This window comes from Eutrigla gurnardus (assembly GCF_963514095.1).
Source record: "Eutrigla gurnardus genome assembly, chromosome: 16".
NCBI lineage: Eukaryota > Metazoa > Chordata > Actinopteri > Perciformes > Triglidae > Eutrigla > Eutrigla gurnardus.
In genome coordinates, this window is record NC_139927.1 from 16,447,311 (window position 1) to 16,467,912 (window position 20,602).

At 41.3% G+C, this 20,602-nt stretch overlaps 2 protein-coding genes across 2 annotated transcripts in view; both read right to left on the reverse strand.

Annotated features, from left to right (window-relative positions):
- slc16a10 (solute carrier family 16 member 10) overlaps positions 1 to 11,662 on the reverse strand; it is a 41,680-nt gene extending 30,018 nt beyond the window's left edge. The window contains exon 1 of the mRNA XM_084030653.1: positions 11,163 to 11,662. Coding sequence (XP_083886779.1) covers positions 11,163 to 11,478 — 316 coding nt within the window. The 5' untranslated portion in view covers positions 11,479 to 11,662. The remainder of the gene's footprint in view (positions 1 to 11,162) is intronic.
- Positions 11,663 to 13,633: 1,971 nt separating this feature from the next.
- On the reverse strand, positions 13,634 to 20,389 carry rpf2 (ribosome production factor 2 homolog). Its single transcript, XM_084030703.1, has 10 exons — positions 20,255 to 20,389; positions 19,015 to 19,147; positions 18,312 to 18,349; positions 17,852 to 17,891; positions 17,666 to 17,747; positions 16,931 to 17,007; positions 16,126 to 16,225; positions 15,932 to 16,034; positions 14,729 to 14,873; positions 13,634 to 14,128 (listed from the first exon to the last, which is right to left on the reverse strand). The coding sequence occupies exons 1-10, from the start codon at positions 20,275 to 20,277 to the stop codon at positions 13,937 to 13,939; spliced, it is 933 nt and encodes a 310-aa protein (XP_083886829.1). The 5' UTR covers positions 20,278 to 20,389; the 3' UTR covers positions 13,634 to 13,936.
- Between the last annotated feature and the right edge of the window lie 213 nt (positions 20,390 to 20,602).

Genomic DNA, 20,602 nt, shown 5'->3' on the forward strand with positions numbered 1-20,602 from the left:
TGATAAATTCCTGTGTATTTGCTAAAATACGCTTTAACACAAAATGTTACCTGGACTCTGACGTGCCTCATCCATACGTGCTTGGAAGCAGTTCAAACGTGAAAGTTCAAGTCGCAGTGCAGTGGAGCTTATTATTTTAGTATTATGTTTGTGAACGTGTAAAGAAGAGACAAAGGCAGACCACAGTAGCTGCTGTGCCTCTTTTTCACATAGTTTCATCTCCAGCAGGTGTAAAAGAAGTTATGAATTATGTCCATTATTTCAGCTGTTGATCAATTTATTGAGTTTAGCCAAAGTTGCTATAGGATTAGTGCTCCTTACATTGGCCGAAGTAGCAAACACATTTCGAAACCCATAACTTTTAAGGTGAGCTGTCTCTGCTTCCGGATCCCGATTGTCATTGTCACAACAAAGGCAAAGCATTAACTGCATTAAGGATGGACCGGATATCCAATAACGAGCTCACAGGCATCAACAAACAGTAGGTTAACAATGAAGTAGCATTGAATGGTTAGGTATAGTCTGCAACCGCCTCGCCACACTGGCCCTTTAAATCACGCATTATTTAAAGGAAGGGCTCTTCCAAAAAACAGACAAACAAAATATTCCAGAGGCACAAAGAAACAAAGATCCCAAGAGCCACACAATATACAGCAGTATTTATTGAACAAATGTCCTCATATAATACTGACAGCGTTCCCCTTTAAGACTTTTACAGTGTAGGGTGGTAAAATCGTTACTGGCACTGGTCCACGGCTTCTGTCCCATCCACATCTGTCAGGTCTGATAAGCTTTAAGCATCTTTGACTGCAATCATTTCTCCTGGACTAAGTAAATAAAGGAAACCCTGATGTTATAAAACAGATTCCTGCAGGTGAAGCCTGACTTTTTCTCAGCATGGAAGCACCCGAGGAAATTCTTGTTACTATTCTCAACTTGACAAACTGTAGACTTAAAGTGGCCTCACATTGCATCAGCCAGTACCGTTAAAGTATGACTTTACAGCTGTTGCCGTTCAATCACAAAGACACTAGTCATAACCTTAATCAGGGCCTCGCGGTGTTCGCAGATAGACTTCTAGGCATGCGTGGACCATATAGAACCACAACCACTACTCCATGTCCTGCTCACAGCAGCTGGAAGCCATTTATGCTGGGGCTGCTCCAATGGAGGCTCTGAAGGGGGAAGAAGCGGTGAGAAACACCTTCTTTTTTTTGTGCTTGCGTCCCAAGTTATGCCCTTTATGTGTTTTCTGGCCTTGCAGCACAGGAAGTGAAACATGACACAGCACTAAAGCTGGACGGCATTTATGGAGAGAGAAAACATGTGCATGTATGGAGCGACTTCTCTCTGCAATGGATACAACCAGTCCACATGAAAACTGTGAAATGGGAATTGTGGAAAGGGAATGGGGTGGTGTGTCAGGGCTGGTTGGTGATTGGGGGAGCGTTCCAGCCACCCCCTTTTGAAGTGCACAGTATAGAGATGGCTCTAGGCCACAGTTTGGATGCGGCTCTCATTGGGTCTTTACGCAGTGTCTCCAGAATTACTTGGCTGTCTGCATCAACGCTGTACTAATGTACTGAACTGCAGACAAAAGGTGGCCAATGCAGTTAGCTACTAAGATGACTAGCGGTAGGTAAAAATATCGATACGGCAATATATCGCGATACTTTGCCGCCCAATACAATATTGATTTTTCAACTCCAAAGGTCAATTTGAAAGAAAAAAAAAGATTCATGTTTAGAAGCGTTGTGAATGCAGTACTTTATATACTTTCAAAATGGAGAGGCTGTTTTAAATGAAATAGTTTTGACTCAATTTGTCCTCTGATCAATATCATCTGATGTACATATACAGGTACTTGTGTTTTCATCTTTATTTATATCGCAATATCGTAATATCGTGATACACATCGTGATACACATCGTGATACACATCGTGATACACATCGTATCGTGACCGAAGTATCGTGATACGTATCGTATCGCGAGGTTCTTGCCAATACTCACCCCTAAAGATGACTTTAACACTTAACTGTAAAGTTGACCTTGAATTATGAAACTAACTTCACACCAGAATCCAGATGGATCCAGATCCAGTAAGGTTGCTCCTCTGCCACTTGTGTTCATCAGATTCACCCGTCACTTTTCCACAGTCCAAATATGGTCACTTCCTTCACTGGTTGTAAAAAAATCCAAGAGCGCAACGGCCAAAATACTGAGCTGGAGGCGTCCACACACAAAATACTGAAAGTAATGTAAACTAGCACACCCCCATTCACTAATACAAATCATTTAAACATATGGAAGTATTTGTCTATAAAAAACAAAAAGTTGGATATAAACTAGATCCTAATACAGAGCAATAATAATAATGTGGTTTTCTTTGGCTCTGTTTCCTTATGTGGGTCATATAACAGGATCAGTATTACATCCAGACTGTTTCATAACCAGATAACGCATTGGTCCCATAAAAACGCCAGACTGATCTTCCCGTTATGCGGCTCCATATGGTGCATGTGATGTATGATGAGCTCGGAGTTTCTCTTTGCAAACCTAATTACCTCCAGGAGAGTGTGTTCAATGGATGCGGCAGAGATTAAACCTCTAAACAACATCGGCATCACAGACTATAAGGGGTCCGGCAGGGAGGCCTTCCCCTCAGATGCATGTCATGTGCAACGGGCCAAACAATTGGTCGTCCTGCTGCCATTGAAGTGCTGCTCTCCTTCCAGCATGTTTACCTGCTCTCGGCTTTATCTCTTGACAACCTTCACCTAAACTCAGGCCCGAGCACACACACAGACCCAAGATCAAACGGCCTGTCAAACATTAACCTGTGTACGCTCAAAACTTGTCAAGGTTTATTGGAGCCATTCGATCCATAATTTTAATAATTATTATTATGTTAAACTTAAAGGTTGTATCAACGATTCTGGTTGCCCTCACTTCCGTTGCGAGATCCAAAACAAACAGAGCCAGCTAACCCCTCCCTCCCGTGTTTTGAAAATGATCATGGACGCGCATTTTCATGAACGTGCCACCCACCCCTTGTCTGTGATTGGTTGGAACACTGTTTATTTTGCTTTTGAGGTGTTGGTAGTACCATTTGTTTTTGTGTGCGATCTCGGAGCCTAGGCTGCCTAGAGAGACGCGTTTTTTTGACGGCCTGCTTATGGGGCGGGCAGCTAGCGGATCGTGAGGTAAAAACAGATGAATGTGATCATTTATGTTTCGGTCCAGAATCGCTGATACAACCTTTAAGCTGCCCATGCAGGCCAGCTGTTAGAGCTCCTGAATTCAGTCTTTTTGGATATACAGAAACAGGCGTATTACATTTTAATCCAATGACCATACAGATATTCAATAAGAGACGTGAACATCTACTTTCATAACAGGGTGTGCGATTTCTGGGTGAGATGCTGCTGGGAAAGTGAAGCTACTTTAAAGGTTGAAGACAGTTCGATCTTCAAGCTTCATAATAATCCTCCAAAAGAAAACTTAAAGCAAGACTATGGAACTTTTGAAACAAGAAAATTCACATTACATCCATTCAGTATCTGTAACCGCTTATCCTATTCAGGAGTGGCAGGAGCCGATCCCAGCTGACATTGGGCAAAGGAAGGTTCTGCCTGGACGGGTCGCCTTACAGGACTGACACATAGACTGTACATAGGGAGTGGACATAGTCATGGTGACGTCACCCATTGGTTGGTGGACGACGGTTTTGAAGCCTTGAGTTCAACGTTTAGGCCACGCCTTCTTGAATTTTGCAACCATCGAACAGAACTAAGCATATATTTTGGCACCGCGAGCAGCAACCTTACTGGATCTGGATCCATCTGGATTCTGGTGTGAAGCTGTTCACAAAGTCGGCTTCATAATTCAAGGTCAACTTTACAGTTAAGTGTTAAAGTCATCTTAGTAGCTAACTGCATTGGTAGCGACCTGTCAATCACAATGTAGCCCCGCCCTAAACCATCCCCTGCTTTATGGTCTATTTGACTCTAAATGGACCATAATGTACTAAATGAACATCATGCTGGATTGAAGAAGACTTGAAACTAGAGATTGAGACCATAAACTCATGTTTACAATAGAGTCGCCCCCTGATGGCCAGCAGAGAGAATGGCTTCACTTTTCAGAACCGGAGGTTGGCGCCTGGCTGATACGTAGAGACAGACAACTATTCATGCTCAAATTCACAACTATATGCGATCCCTGCAGACACGGGGAAAACATGTTTCTCCACAGAGAAGGTCCTGCAAGCACATTCCTCCTTCTACAGATGAAAATCTTAATTCATTGACCATAAGACACTTTCTTACTCAATTTCACTCAGTGATTTAGCTGCCAAACGTTGTGACTACCCTGTTGTCCTGTAAGGATTTATTCTGTAGTTGACACTTTTGCCGCTGCTGTGATGCAAGACTTAATTATTTATGTTTTTAATTGATGGACATATGTGGGACTGCATTTACATGAACTCACATGCTCTAATTCTTGGCAACTTCCGGAGTCTCCCAGCAAATGGTGAATTGTCATTTTATTCACTTCAGTTTCTGTACAGATTAAACAAACAAGCCAGGCTAGCTTGTAATCACTTTGTGCTAAGATAACCTGCCTGTAGCTTTGTTATGAAAATTGAGACTGGTATTGACCTCAGGGCTGACCAATTCATGAATATTGTTATTGAGATAACAATATGAACGAGCACAATACAAAAATCGCCTCTAATATCATGAATCATCTTCAACGGGTTTTGCTGCCTCAAAGGGATGAAGACGATATGAGGTTGTTGCATTATTGCAAAGAATGATTTATGATCCTACTTGACAAGTAAAGAATTAACCAGCAGCAACAAGAGGACGACTCTCTTGTTAAATATATAGAAAATGTAGAGCTGCACAAAGATACCTGGGTCAGGGTCATTTGTTGTTGTTGGATTTACAGCTATCTCACCTGCCCGTCAGCTGCCTTGTTGAAGCATGAGCAAGTTATGGTGAAACACATCCTGGCTCCCTCACACTCAGTCTGACGGGCCCAGCGATACTAAAACAATATTTTTTAAACTGCGAAGTCAGTGGGTCAACTTCACATCCTGGGACAAAACATCAGCTTCATGTGTCGTGAAAATACCGTTCAGCCAAAACACGGTCGGATGACCTCTTGTTATTGACCGTGGTCGTCAGTCGACCACACGAGGTCAGGTTACTGCTTAGTGTAACTTCACCCCCGTGTCTGAGGCTAAAGGTGTGTTCACACCAAACGCAGCTGTTTCATTCAAGTCAATGACTCTAAATGGACCATCATTTACTAAATTAACATCATGTTGTATTGAAGAAGACTTGAAACTAGAGATTGAGAACATAGACTCATGTTCACAATGTTAATTGAGATAATAAATCAAGTGAAATGAAGGGTCATTTTCTCATTGACTTCAATATAATGAGAGAGGAGTCGCCCCCTAATGGCCAGTAGACAGAATGCAAGTTTAAGGGCTGTTCTGGCAGTTTGCAGAGACAGATTATTAACATGCTCTGGAAATGGGATCTATTACACCTACTGGCCTGGCATGCATACTACAGCTATTTAGTTTCGTTTTTTACATGCATTATTTGGTTATTTGATTAAGCATTTTAAGCACATTTTGGTTTAGGTTTAAGATTCATGAAAACGGCACAATCAAGGACTCTAAACCTTCCGTTTGGTCCAGAGGACTTTGGCAGCTTGAACATTAGATGACGGGCAAGTGGCTTTTTCTGGCACGGTGCCCAGGAATAACTCCATGTGGCGTTCCCACAGTGAGCGAACCAAAGCCAGAAACACAGCCGTGAAGGCCACTAACTGATAGTTCAGGGAAATCGATGGGCTGGACCTCCCCGCCCCGCCACTAACGCACTCCGATTGGTTTAATTCTATTTCCAATTTCCCAGGTTTGTACACTAAAAAAGACAACAGCGGCCATGTGGGAGCCGAGGACCTCAATCAGCTCGTCATGATGATCTTATCTAAAATAGACAATGTCCCACTTGGACCTTCCTGCCACAAGAAGGGTTGTCTCAGCAAACTGTGAACAAGATTTTATTGTAGAGAAGCTGAACAATTCTTTTTTTCAGTTTAGATAATGTCATCTAACTGGCTCAGAAGGTGAACAAAAGAAAAGAAAAAAAGACTGTATACATAAATGAAGGAAGCGACCACTTCCTCCAACATACAAAAGTTAAGCACCTCCACGAAAAAAAAATGAAGCCAAAATATCCCATAGAGGTCCCGCCCATAGAACCACCCCACCCAATCCAGGCTGAGCATGGCCAGATCGTTAGTGGAAGACATAGCTGCTGCAGCTGTTTGGCTAAAAAAAAAAAGAAGACACATCCACAATATCTTTATAAATACATTTACAGTCAAATTGAGCCATGTTCTCGTACACAGATTGGTCATTCGTGTTTTTTCATTCGCTAACGAATGTTGCTTAGCTAGCCAGCGACACTGTCAGTGATTGTATGAAATATAGGCTGTAAAGACCTGGTAACGCTGCAGGTTTTAGAACAAGCTAGGTGTGAATACAATACGTGAATACGGTTTGCAGATTAAAGAGGACCTATATGCTTTTCTACTTCTTCTCTAGTGTGTTAATCATTTTTGTTCATATAAAACATCGCCAGCCTCGAAGCCTAAAGTCCATGACCAACAGAAGTGACTCTCCTGCTCCGGAACTGATTCAAATGCAAATGTGAATCTTTTCTTCCATGAAGTGGTGATGTCACCAAGTAACAAATTAGCATATTATCTGCCCAGCCGCTAGTTTGTCACACCCTCAAACAAAGCTAGTAAGAGTGGAGCTGAGCGTGGAGTCTCCATGTTGAGAAACGTAAATGCCCTTCGTATGGACTTCTAGAGGAAGAGGAGCTGAAGAACAAGTGGCTGCAATTAATTTTCATCACTATTCCTCAACAGAGCAACTCCTGTTATCTGGTTATGGTAAGGGGGCGGGACATTTCTGACAAACACACTATGAGATTGACCAATGACAAATCAGAGCAAATTGGGCTTTTTGGGAAGGAGGGGCAGCAGGCTAAACAGTGTGTTTCAGAGTTCAGAGCCTGATGGGAAAATGAAGTGTTAATAGAGCATTAAAGCATGTTCTAGTAGGAACCTGAAATATAAGTATACACCAGAAATTTAATGTAAAAAACCCAACTACAAACAAATTGGTCTGACCCTGAAAAAGCAAGACCAACTGTACCCCCAAAACCTAAACTATCCATTTATGGTTTAATCATGTTTGGTTCAGCATTAAATAGCCTGTTGCATTTCAAACACAGCAACGTGGTTTCACGTGTTAGCGGGTCAGAATATAAGAACACACATGTTGCAACGAATCCTCTGTCGGGTCTCACAACTCAGAGAGCTCCGATGGGTTTTCATGGTGTAACTGCCTGTATTAGTCAGACATCCAGTAGTGGTTGTTCTGGTTTCTGCTGTCTCCATAAACAACAAATCAAGTCAAATTAAACAGGATGGAATCGTCCCCAAAATAAACCCACTCATCATAACAAGACAAGAGGTAACATGAATATGTGGGCCACTGCAATGCTACATCTCACTGAATCACAACTCTAATGGTCCGTCCCATATTGGTAGGCCAATATACACATATGTATATATATAATATATATGTATATGTATACATACATATTATATATATACATATGTGTATATATACATATATATATATATATATATATATATATATACTATATTTTTATATGTAAATATATAATAATGTATATATATAATGAAAATAACCAATTAGCACAAGCTAGCGTAGCATTTTAAATATGGTACTACCAGTTAAGGTCAAAGTGGCATCATATCTTTAGCTCAGACAGTCGCTTGCATGTCTGAGATAAACTCACACTTGTATCAAAAACAAACCGCCTAATATTGAATGTATTGTTATGTCATGGATGTAAGGAAATCATGCTAAACTGCTGGAGTAAAAGCCACATGCACGAATCTTCCACTGGTCATCTATATTTACTGCTGTAACTGCTGCCTGAAGATAAAGTGTGGTCATGTCCTCAGTGCGAGCTGCCTCTGTCTGGAAGACACACACATCTGGAGGGGAAGTACTGGATGAGAGTAGTGTAGCGCTACAAGGATCCTTTTAAAGTTGATTTGATATTCAGTTAACCTCTTTAGAGCAGCAGCTAAGCAGTCTGTCTGGTATTTTTTTTTGGCATGGAATGATATGAAAATATCATGTCACTGTTGCCCTGGCCAATATAAGTGTGATCAAAATATGCTTAAAACCCTAAAAAAGACACTAAAACATTATGGAATTGACATTTTTGTTAAGAAACAAATATATTTATTGCGTCTCAGGTAAGCGCATTTTATTTTATTGAGCATTCTTTTTAGTAAAACAAAAGTAATCAAACAAACTTAAAATAAGGTAATATAAATCATAACATCTCCCAGGATAAATAAACAATTAAAAAAAAAAAAGCAACACTGTGTGGGATGATTTTATTTGATTACATGCTACTTCCTGGCTCTATCATATTTATGATTTTCCCAATAATGAAAATTCACCACCATTAACTCATAGCAATCCGCATCCTGAACACACAGAGGTAAAAATAGCAGCGATGGGAGGAAAGGAAACCTGGTTCAAGGATTCATGATATTTATCAGGTCTTCCTGGCGTCTCGTCCTGCCTGTCAAGGCGTGGGACCCCTTTCCCAGCATCCCCTGCACTTCCCCGACACCGGTGTCCAACTTCAAACCTCTCAACGAGCTGATTAATGCCCGTCACCCCTCCTTTCACAACAGGAAGGTGGAAGCAACACTTTGTGGTCCCTCTCTGGGAGCAGAAAAACAGGCTTGGAGTAAAAGATATTTCATTTTAAAAAATCATGCAAATGAATGTGAGCTCACGTCAGCAGGTGGAGTGCAGGAAGAACAGGGCAGGAACAGATAAGACATATTTTTTTAAGAGAACAATAATCAAATAATCTTCATAAATGATAAGGTCTCTCTGCATAAACAAAGGATACATACTAGGGGGTGACTTGGCTTTTTCAGGGCCGCTACCGATTATTACTAATCGAGGAGACCGATAACTGATATTTGAAACAGATATTTGACTGCAATAAATAAAAGGTTTCCAAATTTAGAATAACACAAATTCTTAACCCAAAACTTTGTTGAAATTCCTGAAACCATACATTTAATTCACAGAAGCTTTCAACATGAGCTGAACACAAAAAGTGCAGGGAGCGATCAGCTGCATTATTATAAAGTTGGACCAATCCACAAACAAACAAATAAATACAAAGTTTTCTAAAAAGTAGATAAAACTGTGTGCAGTGACTGCAACTTCATCAGAGCCAAAGTTGCGCATTTTAAAATGAAATTATTTTATTCAAAATTGGCTTTAAAAATGGATATCGATGACCATAAAAATGCTGAATATCGGCACCGATAATCTGTCGACCCCTAAATACATTTTCCTATGTATTTTTTTTAATTGTAAGAAAGACTTTGGCTTTATTTTTACTTCGCTACCATGACAGCCAGCTAGACAGCATGTCAGCATGTCATGAATCCGATATGATCACATCCCTAAACGCCACATCTGCAGCGTCAGCAGTGTTCGCTCGGTTTAGTTCTCTATTATATTATTGCCCGTTGTCGAGGTTACAATGAGAAACAACCTGGTGTCCCAACCAAGATTTGCACCGAGGTGATGAAGAACTTGACCTGACAGGCCTATGAAAAGGTATGAAACTCAACCATGACACAGCAGCACGACAACCGGGGAAACTGCAACTCTACAACACCAACGACTAGAAATCCTTGCCAGCCATTCAGCCGTGATGAACAGCAGTTGTGATTGGATGAAGCACTGTGAGGTTTGGATGACAGCTGGATGACAGCTGGAGATGACGCAGCGCTCGCATCGGATTACAGAGTAAGAGCATGAAGAACAGAAATACATGCAACGGGGTATTCGCGTAGCAGACGGGTGACGGGAAAATACAGAGAGATAAAGGAAAGGGGATTTTATATGAAAAATATAATTGCAGGACTACTGGGGCTGGAATGAAAATTCGAGAAAATTCACTTCATGTTTGCTGTGAACGACCTTAACAGGCAAGACTTCCGGTTCTTAAAAGTGAAGCCAGTGCTGGAGTGCCTTAAAACTGCATTCCCTCTGCTGGCCATCAGGGGGCGACTCCTCACTGATTGTTTAAAAGTCGATGAGAAAATGACCCTACTTCTCACTTGATTTATCACATTAACATTGTTAACATGAGTTTATGGTCTCAGGTGAGTCCTCCTTGGGGGACAATAAAGTCTAAAGTCTGAAAAAGTCTAAAGTCTTCACCGTGTGTTTTTCAGTTCATGAATTGAATCGTCAACTAACTCCACCCATTTGTGTGACATCTGGGTGCAAAAAGAAAACCCCAAGACGGGGAAGGCAAAAACATCAAACTTGAGGCGTCAAAGCGGCTGTCCACAAGCCAATGGGTGACGTCACTGTAACAGCAGTCACCTGTAATAAACTTTCTGTGCACTTTCACTTCCATTACACTGGGATTCGAACGTTTCCTGTATACCGTGTTCTAGTAGTGACACACATGCATCCAACCAAAGTGTCCCACGAAATCTTGTGCAAGTCTGGGAATGCTCCCCCCCCCCCCCCTGCAAATTGGCATGAACACAAAACACACAGATTTTGGACCGGTCTAGTCTCTGGGGTCAGTTTAAGGGACGCCTCTCTGAAAGCATGCAACAACCACAACTCGTGCTAACAACTTTCACACCTGTAGGACAGAAACATAAACATACCACATTGGTGACACTACCAAGAAACTTTACACCACATATATAACACGTATATAACACATATATAACACATAGCCGTGCATACTGAACAGGCACAGGCAGTTTATTCTGGGTGGCATTTCTCTCTCACCAGGAAACCACGTTGTATTACCTCACATTTCATATCTATGACGTTAACTTTTAACATTAGTTTCTTCTGACGTCCCATCACTGAATGATCAACCACTTACGTCACGTGCAGATTTTTCGGGGGTTTGAGGTGTGTGAGTAACCCCCCCTCCCCTCCCCTTAATCACTCACCGGTCTTGAAGCGGAGGTCGTCGTCGTCCTCGGAGCCGAACTCCCTAAGGAGGGACAGGAAGAGGATCCCGAAGGCGTTCTGGATCCCGAACACGGAGCCGTTACACCACATGGCAGCCAGCATGACCACCCAACCCCAGCCTCCCTCCGGGTGCACAAACTCGACCTCCTCGGCTCCCGGAGCCGCGGTTTGCGACGGGACGGTGACTCTGCTGTCCCCGTTCTCCTTCTTCTCCTGCTCCTTCTCCTCCGCGGGCACGCCGGCGCCCACCTCATCCATGTCACCTTCGGCCGTGTGGTTCCCTCCTTCCGTCATCGCTTCTTACTGTGTGCAAGCGCGCGTGCAGATAAGCAAAAGGAAGCGCTATTTAAACGGCTGGAGGTGCGTGACGTCAGACAGGTCGTCTCCGAGCTTCAGGGTTTCGGGTTCAGGGTGAAGGTGCATCCATGGAGCTGCCGCCGGCTGTGCAGCATCTGCTCCTACTGTAGCTGTCAAAAAGCTGCTGTTGCCTTATTATAAATAGACGGCGCGGAGGGGGCGGGGCTCCGGGGAACTCTGCTGCTGATTGGACGCCGTCATACAACCGTGACGACCAAGGATTTAAAACATAGTGGAAACAATCGCTCCACCGTCCTGCACAAAATATAATACACAAAAAAAAACAAAAAACAAAAACCGATAGGCTTCATGAACACAAATGAATGTTTCCTCCTTCGACAACTGCAGTTATGAAAAAAAAGGTCTCACTTCCGCTTTCTAGCTGCTAAAAATAGACATAACTGCAAAGCAAGCAGCAGGATGTGAGCAGAAAATTACAGGAAAAAAGAAACGTTATATGAAGCCAGAAACCAACACAACTGATATTTCATATGAAAAATGCCTAATTTGAAACAAAACCCACTATATCCCATATAAATCACTTTACAATTACAAAGCAAATAAAGCCATGTGTTTAAAAAAAAAAGGGGGGGGGGGGGGGGGGGGTGGAGAATTACATGAGATTTTTTTCCTGCAGGTTTCAACAAGTTAAATTTGAAACCTTTTTAAGACCTTTGTGAATGTATTTTCACACTGATTTACTGAATACTGGGCGACACAGGCGTTCTGTTGTCAGCTTTTAACGGCAGCGTCATGTTTCTTTGTCCTCTCTTACACTGCCTTTTCATTGCAAAATCATCACTTCTTTATTCCACCACGTTTTCCAGAGACAGAATAGTGTCAGAGGGGTTCTTCCTCTGACACCCTAACCCAGGAGAAACGACCTCAGTGTGAATGAGGAGAGCCAGGAAGCTGGAACAGAAGGTGATGCTTTGAAGATGTGTTGTATGCAGGACCCAGTGGGGGATTGAAAAACCTCAGTCAGTGATAACAACCCATTCTCCTGGAGGAAATCAATGGATTGATTGGTCACTGTGATGCCTGCTCTTTAAGATTATGTAAATATACTGTATGTTGTCTCTACTCAGCATGGTTACTGATGTTTTACAGTCCAACCAGGCATCTTAACTGATGACTGAAATCACCAGCACCTTAATACATTTAACTTGAATCTTATCTGAGCAAAACATGTGATATTAAAATGACACAGAGACACAAATCCTTCATAAAGTCACAACAAGAGGTTCAACCAAGGAGCATCAATCACAGAGTGAACAGGTGAGGAGACGGTGCACCAGAACAAATACATGATCACATGGTTTTCACATTTCAGACATTTTTAGGCCTAAAAGTCAAATGATTGGATATTGGACTTTTTAAGGCTTTGCTATTGGTGAATTAAAAGAGGACACTCGTTTAAATTGTTTGGTAAATATCTAAGACAGGAAAAATTAAAGTGTGTAAAGGAGATTTATTACTGTATTTAAGTACAACATTGAGGTACTTGTACTTGATAAGCTACTTTCTTCTAGTTAATAATTGTATTCCACTACATCTCAGACGGAAAGAAAGTACATTTTTACTGTGCAATAATCAGAGGTGGGAAGTGACGTCACATACTAGTAATGTACAAATACTTTGTTACTGTACTTAAGTGGAATTTTAGGTATCTGTACTTTAACTTGAGTATTTATTTCTATGACGTTATACTTTTACTCCCTACACTTGATTTCTACTAGATTCTGTTAGCTTTGCAAAAAAAAACACCTAGTAGAAATATCCTTCATAGATACTTTTTACTTAAAACTTAAAGTACATTTCAGAGCCTATACATTTTTTCACTTTTACTCGAGTAAAAAAGTTGAATTAGTACTTCGACTTATACCAGAGTATCTGTACTTTTACTTGAGTACAGGATGTATGTACTTTTGACAACTTTGACCGCAATCAACGTATTGAGTGTTTTTATCCCAACCTCCAATAAAACCCTGTGGAATGAGGGAAGATAAAGTTCAACTTGAACGTTAACGGAAGCAAAATCACAAAGTTATAAAAAGGGGAAACATTTTTTAAAAATTACAATAACTCGACATAATTTGGAAACTGTTTTATTTCCCTTAATGTGAGCGCTGCCAATGAAATTCTATTTTTACAACTTATGAAAGAAAAACCAGTCCATTGCTGGACTGGGTATTGGCACATGATGCTCGTGTGGTTTTACCAGAGAACTGAGCCAACACGCTTGTGATCAAGACAAAAGGAAAGGTCACATGGAAAAAGGCGGGAACACCAGCAGGGCGGAAATATCAGATCTGTATCTGAGCACATGGACAGTCTTATAAACGAGCCGACTCCCCCGGGACATCCGTCTGAACGCAGAGCGATAATAACCACCTCAGCTCTCCACTTTGATCACTTTGGGTTCCTGTATGTCCTGGTCTTCTGCGACCACTTCTGCGACCACCTTCCTCTTCCTCAGACCCTTCATCTTACGCGTCTGCAGCTTGGTCAGGTCCTGCTTCTGCATGTGCACCCGGCCGAACTTGGTACCAAAGACGTCATGGGAAACGTTCTTCTTCTTCCTTGCCTGTAACGGTTTGAGAATTTAACTTGCATGCCAGATGTTTTGACAAACTGGTCATTTTTGGGGGAGATTTTAATGAATTACTCAACAACGCGTCAACAAAAATGTCAGATAACTCTTATATGTTGTTTTTTTGTGGCGTCTACATGGAGGTAAGCCCCACCTCCTACCTCTACGTCTAGTAACGCAAGGCCAAAATTTGCTTCACGTTTGGTGTGAACACACCTCAACGTTTAACCTCACCTAAAGTGGGAACCGTGCAGAAGTTACACCTGAACATTTAGGCAAGAATGTGGTCTTTCCTCTGGCACCATCTTCAGGACCAACTTTACATTTTCAATGCACTGATGGCCACGGTCTAAGAACAGCTATGTGGCCTGTACATTTTTTACCAAGCCACGCTGTGTGTGTGTGTGTGTGTAATGAACATTATCACTTAATTTATGGGGTTTTGGAATCAATAACATGGCCATATGCATAGATGATTGAAAATAGTGTGAAGAAGTCTCCTGTTGAGTTCAGTTATCTTAAATGTTTGTGGTATCAACACCTCATTTTAATTCATTCAAATGAAAAAAGGAATTCTATCCAGGTGATTTTTACCTTCAGAGCTTTGGGCCGTCGGTGAGCAAACTTGAACAAGTCATCTGAAGCCAGGTGTGTTCTCCTTAGGACCAGGTCAAACGACGGCCCGATCTCCTCGAGCTCTATACGCGGCGTGCGGCACCCAGACTTCTTCAACAGGCACCTGTAACGACGCGTCGCATCAAACTTTATTTGTATAGCGCATTTAAACAACAACCACCGTTCATCATCGTCTGTTGAGAGAGTAGAGAAAACGTGAGTGTGGATGGTGTGAGTAGGAAAACATGAGTTGGTTGCTGGCTTAGCTGACAGACAAATCGTCCATTATTTCTGACTTTATATATCTAGTCGTTACTTTAAGGGTAGCGACCGAATTATGTCAGTACTACAGGGTACAGTCTGGGGACAATGGAAGATTTCTTTGCAAATCAGGGAAAAAAATAAGTTAATAATGGTGAATTTTCATTAATGAGATAATATTGAATATTGTGCTAGCTGTGTAGTTCGCTGCCATGTTAGAGGAGGAAGTATCATGTAATTTAAAAACCACACTCACATGTTGCTCTATTAAAAATGTATTCATCATTTATTTATAATGTATCATTACCTAATTTAACATAGTTTTTCACTAAAAACAAGAGCTCTCTCTGTGATGCAATAGATTTGTTTCTCAACAAAATGTTAAGTGATTCCAGTATGTTTTAGTGCAATTTTAAGAGTTGTAAACATATTATGGGGATAATATTATGAATCGCTGGATCTGGATCCATCTGGAATCTGGTGTGAAGCTGCTAACAAAGTTACCTTCATAATTCAAGGTCAATCTAACCGCTGTGTGTTAAAGTCATCTTAGTAGCTAACTGCATTGGTAGTGTGGTAGCAATCAGTCACAAGGTAGCCCCGCCCTAAAGCATCCCCTGCTTTTTTGACTCTAAATAGACTATCATTTACTAAATGAACATCATGTTGTGGTGAAGAAGACTTGAAACTAGAGATTGAGACCATAAAAGCAGGGTCATTTTCTCAGACTTCCATGCAATCAGAGAGGAGTCGCCCCCTGATGGCCAACAGCGAGGGGTATTACATCAATACAGAGATTCAAGTCCCAACAATAGGTAGCATTGGGTACTGGTACTGAACTCCATGTACTGGTATCTGTTCAAATGTGAATGGTACCCAAAACCTTATTAAACTGCACAGTTTTTACCAAATGTAACTGACCTGTAGCTGCGCATGTAGATTTTCCCTTCCAGGGCCGTGAAGTGCAGAACGTGCTCTAAACCTGCCAGACGCACCGCGGACACAGTGGGACCTCTGAAGAAGTCTGAACGGGGGGTCAAAGAAATGGATGGATTATCAGCAGCGGGACAAAAACAAACAATAATGCAGATTCATGGAGTGTAATTGGTGTTTACCTATGAGCAGACTCTTCAGTCGTTTGTGTTCATTGTCTGAATCAAAAGCCTCCCCTGCGAACACGAGCATTGGTTTGGTCCCCTCGGGACATTTGCTGGTCTGCAACAGAAACACCACCCCCCAGATTTAGATTTTTGTGGTGTCTAAAGAGTATTGTCCATGTGTGGTATGCAACAAGACAGCAGAAAGAAAAGGTACACAAGACACAAACAAGTGTGGCCTTTCCTGGTCAGACAGGTTTGGTTGTCATGGTTACACCCTAGTTCAGATTGTCATCTTGGTTTCGTGTATGCAAACTTGAGGTTTTGTTTTCTGATCTTGTGTTATATCCTTTATCGTAGGCAACAGTGTGTGCTTTGTTCATTGAACACGAGACCTGAAAAAGCCTTGTTGACGAGAGACGTGATCACGCGTGAGATTAAATTGTAACAAATGTATTAAAAGGATGCCGAAATAACTCCATAATGATAACGATTTGTAAAAAGTCTGAAGTCATGCTTTGTTAGGTCTGTCTGTAAGACGACACGCTAAGAACTTTAAGATGCTTGTTTTCTGAATGGAGTTCGGATCGATCAGAGGTAGACTATGCTAACATTGTAGCTGCTTTTGCATTACCTTTCTAAAGACAAATCTCTCAGACACTTCAAACGCAAGTTGAACCAACGATCTAAATCAACGACTCAGGTATATCTAACTGCTCGTAACCATGGCAAAAACACAGATGCCTGGGTTTGTTTGTTTGTTCGGTGGACTACAAGACAGAAAAGCCAATTTTCCCCTGAACCTAAGTCACAGAACTATTACCTTGATGTCACTCAGTGAGACAAACTTATCAATCCCAAGTTCAATCATATCCAGTAAATGGAAGTCAAACAGACGACCTGCAAATGAAAGCAAAGGAAACAGTGACACATTGTTTGGCCCGGTGGCTTTGGAAAGAAAGCATGATTAAGTTAACAAGGTTCCTTCAACCTACAAGATTACATAACTTTTTATGCATTTTTTATATATATATATATATATATAAATAAATTAAAAAAACAATAAATATCAATATAAAACAAACAGAAAAATATTTGGTGACCTCTGGATGACAGTAGGAGCCTGATATGGGACAACCTGCAGCAGCTGATGCCGATTCTTTGTTACATAAAATAAATAAAGGCTCGAGGCAAACATAAAAAAATAAAGCACATGGAGAATTGTGGGTTAAAAGGAATGTCCTCGGCGGCAGGTGGTTAGAGCGCATGGCATGTACGCATGTAGGCAGCTGACCCCGGTTTGAATCCCGGCCGGAGGTCCTTTGTTGCATGTCACATCCACTGCTAAAATACATTTTAAAAAAGGCGTCTGCCAGAATTCTTGTCCTCGCTACAATTAGGAAACTATTCAAGTGGTGTGAAAGACGATCAAAAATGGGGCATTATTAGAATTGTTCTATTGTACATCGAGTTAGAATTTGTATTTAAAAAGGCCATCTGGTCTTTCGATGTATATCTACAACCGAGTGATCTGGAGAGAAAAGAGATTTTTTTTTACCAAATATGAGGTTGTTGGGCCGTTTCTTGTTGTGGGAACCAAACAGAAACAAAGAGCAGTCGGACTTCTTGGAGAAGAATTCCTGATTAAGAGAAGAACAATTAACGATAAGACTTGTAAAACTTGTGTTGACAGATGTAACTGCATTAAAGCAGTCAGGGTGTTCCCTTTTTCAGGCACACTCACCAGCGATGTTGCATCTTCAAACGGCCGCGCTATGTTCTTCCTGATAAACAACACAGCAATTTGCTAAACAGGTTAATTTTTTCTTTCATTAGAAAATCCAACTTGCCCAGACAAATTCAGTAATGATTCAGTTATGTTCAGACCCATATTTAAATGCTAAGATAGATAATATATTGCTGTCAACATCCACTGTGAATGTTTCATTCTCAGTGGAAACCAGCACCTGAAATGTTTAAGCCATATTAAATTATAAATGGGGGAAAACTATGAAATGAGTACAAAAGCAGCATTCACATAAGATGAAATAGTTATTTAAAAATGCTCAGTTTTTATTTCCACTTAAAAATGCAACTGAAAGTTTATTTGAAAAGGAAAATAAATCAAGTTTTGTCAAGTTCTACGTCAAGTCAAATATTTTTACATAACTAATTTCATGCGACACATCAGTCATTCCACTTACTTCTTGTATAGAATAGCATTTGGCTTCTTCAGGGAATACTGCAGTGGAAAAAAGGGTTTCTGTTTGAATTCAGTTCCACTGGTGGGCCAGCACCAGGGACAACAAACACTCACAATAAGCTGATAGCAGTGAATTTTCATTAGCACGCTTGTCCCCCCTCCTCAGTCCCCCATAATCCTGCACTAACATTGCTCCAGTGCATGAGCAACTGTACCGTGCTTGAGCAAAAAGGATTCAATTTATTTATTCAAATCATTCATTATTACCCATTTATTGTGGGTTATATTAGGACTTGACATGAATAATTATTACAAATCAACAGATTTGATGATGAATTCTTGGCAGGACATACTGATGGACACACATGAACAATAAATCCACCACTTAAACAATTGACTACTGATAATGTAAGAAGAGTCCTCGTTTAAAATGCTAGAAATTACAATGTCAGTCCTCATATTACGCTTGAGCACGGTACGGAGCACTCACACTAGTCAAACAAACCGGACTTTGGGGGTCAAATGTGCTTTGGCACGGAACGGATTGCCTAGAGCGGGTTCTCCTTTAGACAGTCAAATTATTTGACTGATTGAGAGAACTCTCTTTTTAAAATCGTACCCTATTGGAACAAAGATCGGTTGATAAAAGCTGTGACAGAAGAAGACGACAGTGTGATGCATCTGTGCATTATCAGGTTACTCACTATGTCCTTGAGCGCCTGGGTGACGGTTTGATTGGTGTTCCCCCCTCTCATAATCATGGCGGTCTTCACATCCTCGGTCAGTTTGGGCCCTCGGCTGTCCAAGAAACGCTTAGAGCGCTTTGTCTTGGGTTTTCTGAGGACGGACACAAACACAAACAGAATTCAACGACACACAACCTTTAAAATTAAAGAGGCAGTTTTTCTTGGGAACATACAAGTATTAATGCTGCCTTCGCGTAGTATCAGAATTATGGTAAATATGAGTTGCCGACTCTAAAATTGCACATGAACACCACCCCAAGTCGTAATAACAAGGGGAAATTCAGATAATTTGAGATGACAGAGTTCACAAGTTGGGGTGACCAGAACCTTTCAACATGACGAAGAGGACAGATTCAGGAATGGATGGCAAGTACAGTGCAACAAGTATTAGCTGTTGCATGTGTACATAGTTTTATTCTGTAAAATAATTATGTACACTTAACTTGAGGTATAGGTCAATGCCATTTATCATTCTATCCATAACAAATGGACTGTAGTCTGCTGGCATGTGCATAATGGAATCTAAACAAGGAGTTTAACCCAATACTCAGGTAACCTTACATGCGTCATTTTCCCCAAATCATCCTAACAAACAAAGCACAGGGTTCCCATGGGTCAGGGAATTTCGGAATATCAGGACATTTCTGGACTGTCAGGCCATTTGATCATTTTTTGGGATGAGGGCATTTTGTTTGTAACAAGTTTGGAAATTCAGCTTTTTAGTCAGTGGAAGTCGGGAAACAGTTAAGGAATTTAGCACTTGACATCAAGTGGGAAACATGAAAGCACTTGAATGTAATTCCGACATCACAAGTGGGAAGTAGGATCTTCCAACTAGCACGTGAAGGCAGCATTGCTGGTTGCTGTTTAAAGGATGTACCACACACATTGACAATCTCACCAGTTTGACAGCCTACTCACTCAGAGAGGAAAGTTGAACTTAATAAATTACATATAACGTGCAATGTTGTTAAGAAGGCTAAGTGCTACACGAACAAGTTAACCTATGTAGCGTTAATGTTTTAGTTAAACAGTCACACGCTTGTTACAGCAGGTACACGTGATCAACGGCTCGTGTTAGCTAACAGTCCACCATGCTAGGCCAACACTAGCCAGTTAGCTTAACGAGTACCGAGCGAGAAGTTTCAAACATCCGCTTAAACACGCCGAGTCCCAAATAAAACACAGTCAAACTTACATTACGCCATCTAACTGCGTCATTTTGTGTGTGTGTATCTTTCTTCGTCCCACTGTCGGCTAAAACGGAGCTCCTCCACGTGAACTACGACGGCGGAAGACAACATTGGCGTCTTTCTTCTTCGCTGGTTGAAAAGTGGTCGACTTCCGGCCGCTATGTCGAGCTACTGCGCAGCGCACACTGTCCTCTAGGGGGAGCTACAGACCGAAATAACCACAGAGCCCAATCAGGAAGCTATGAACGGCGCTCTGATGTTATTTTTATGTCTGAGATTATCTCTTTCACACACACGAGGTGTCAAAAGTAAACACATTCAATTCAATAAAATTCACAAGCCTTTATTGACAT

Bases quoted from the DNA above. Each gene is read 5' to 3' on its own strand.
- rpf2 (XM_084030703.1), bottom strand. From the start codon at position 20,277: ATGACGCAGTTAGATGGCGTAAT. The intron at 18,350-19,014 runs GTGAGTAACCTG...TTTCCACTGCAG, and splicing joins CCCAGGCGCTCAAGGACATA to TATTCCCTGAAGAAGCCAAA. The intron at 17,008-17,665 runs GTAAAAAAAAAT...TTTCATTTGCAG, and splicing joins GCCCAACAACCTCATATTTG to GTCGTCTGTTTGACTTCCAT.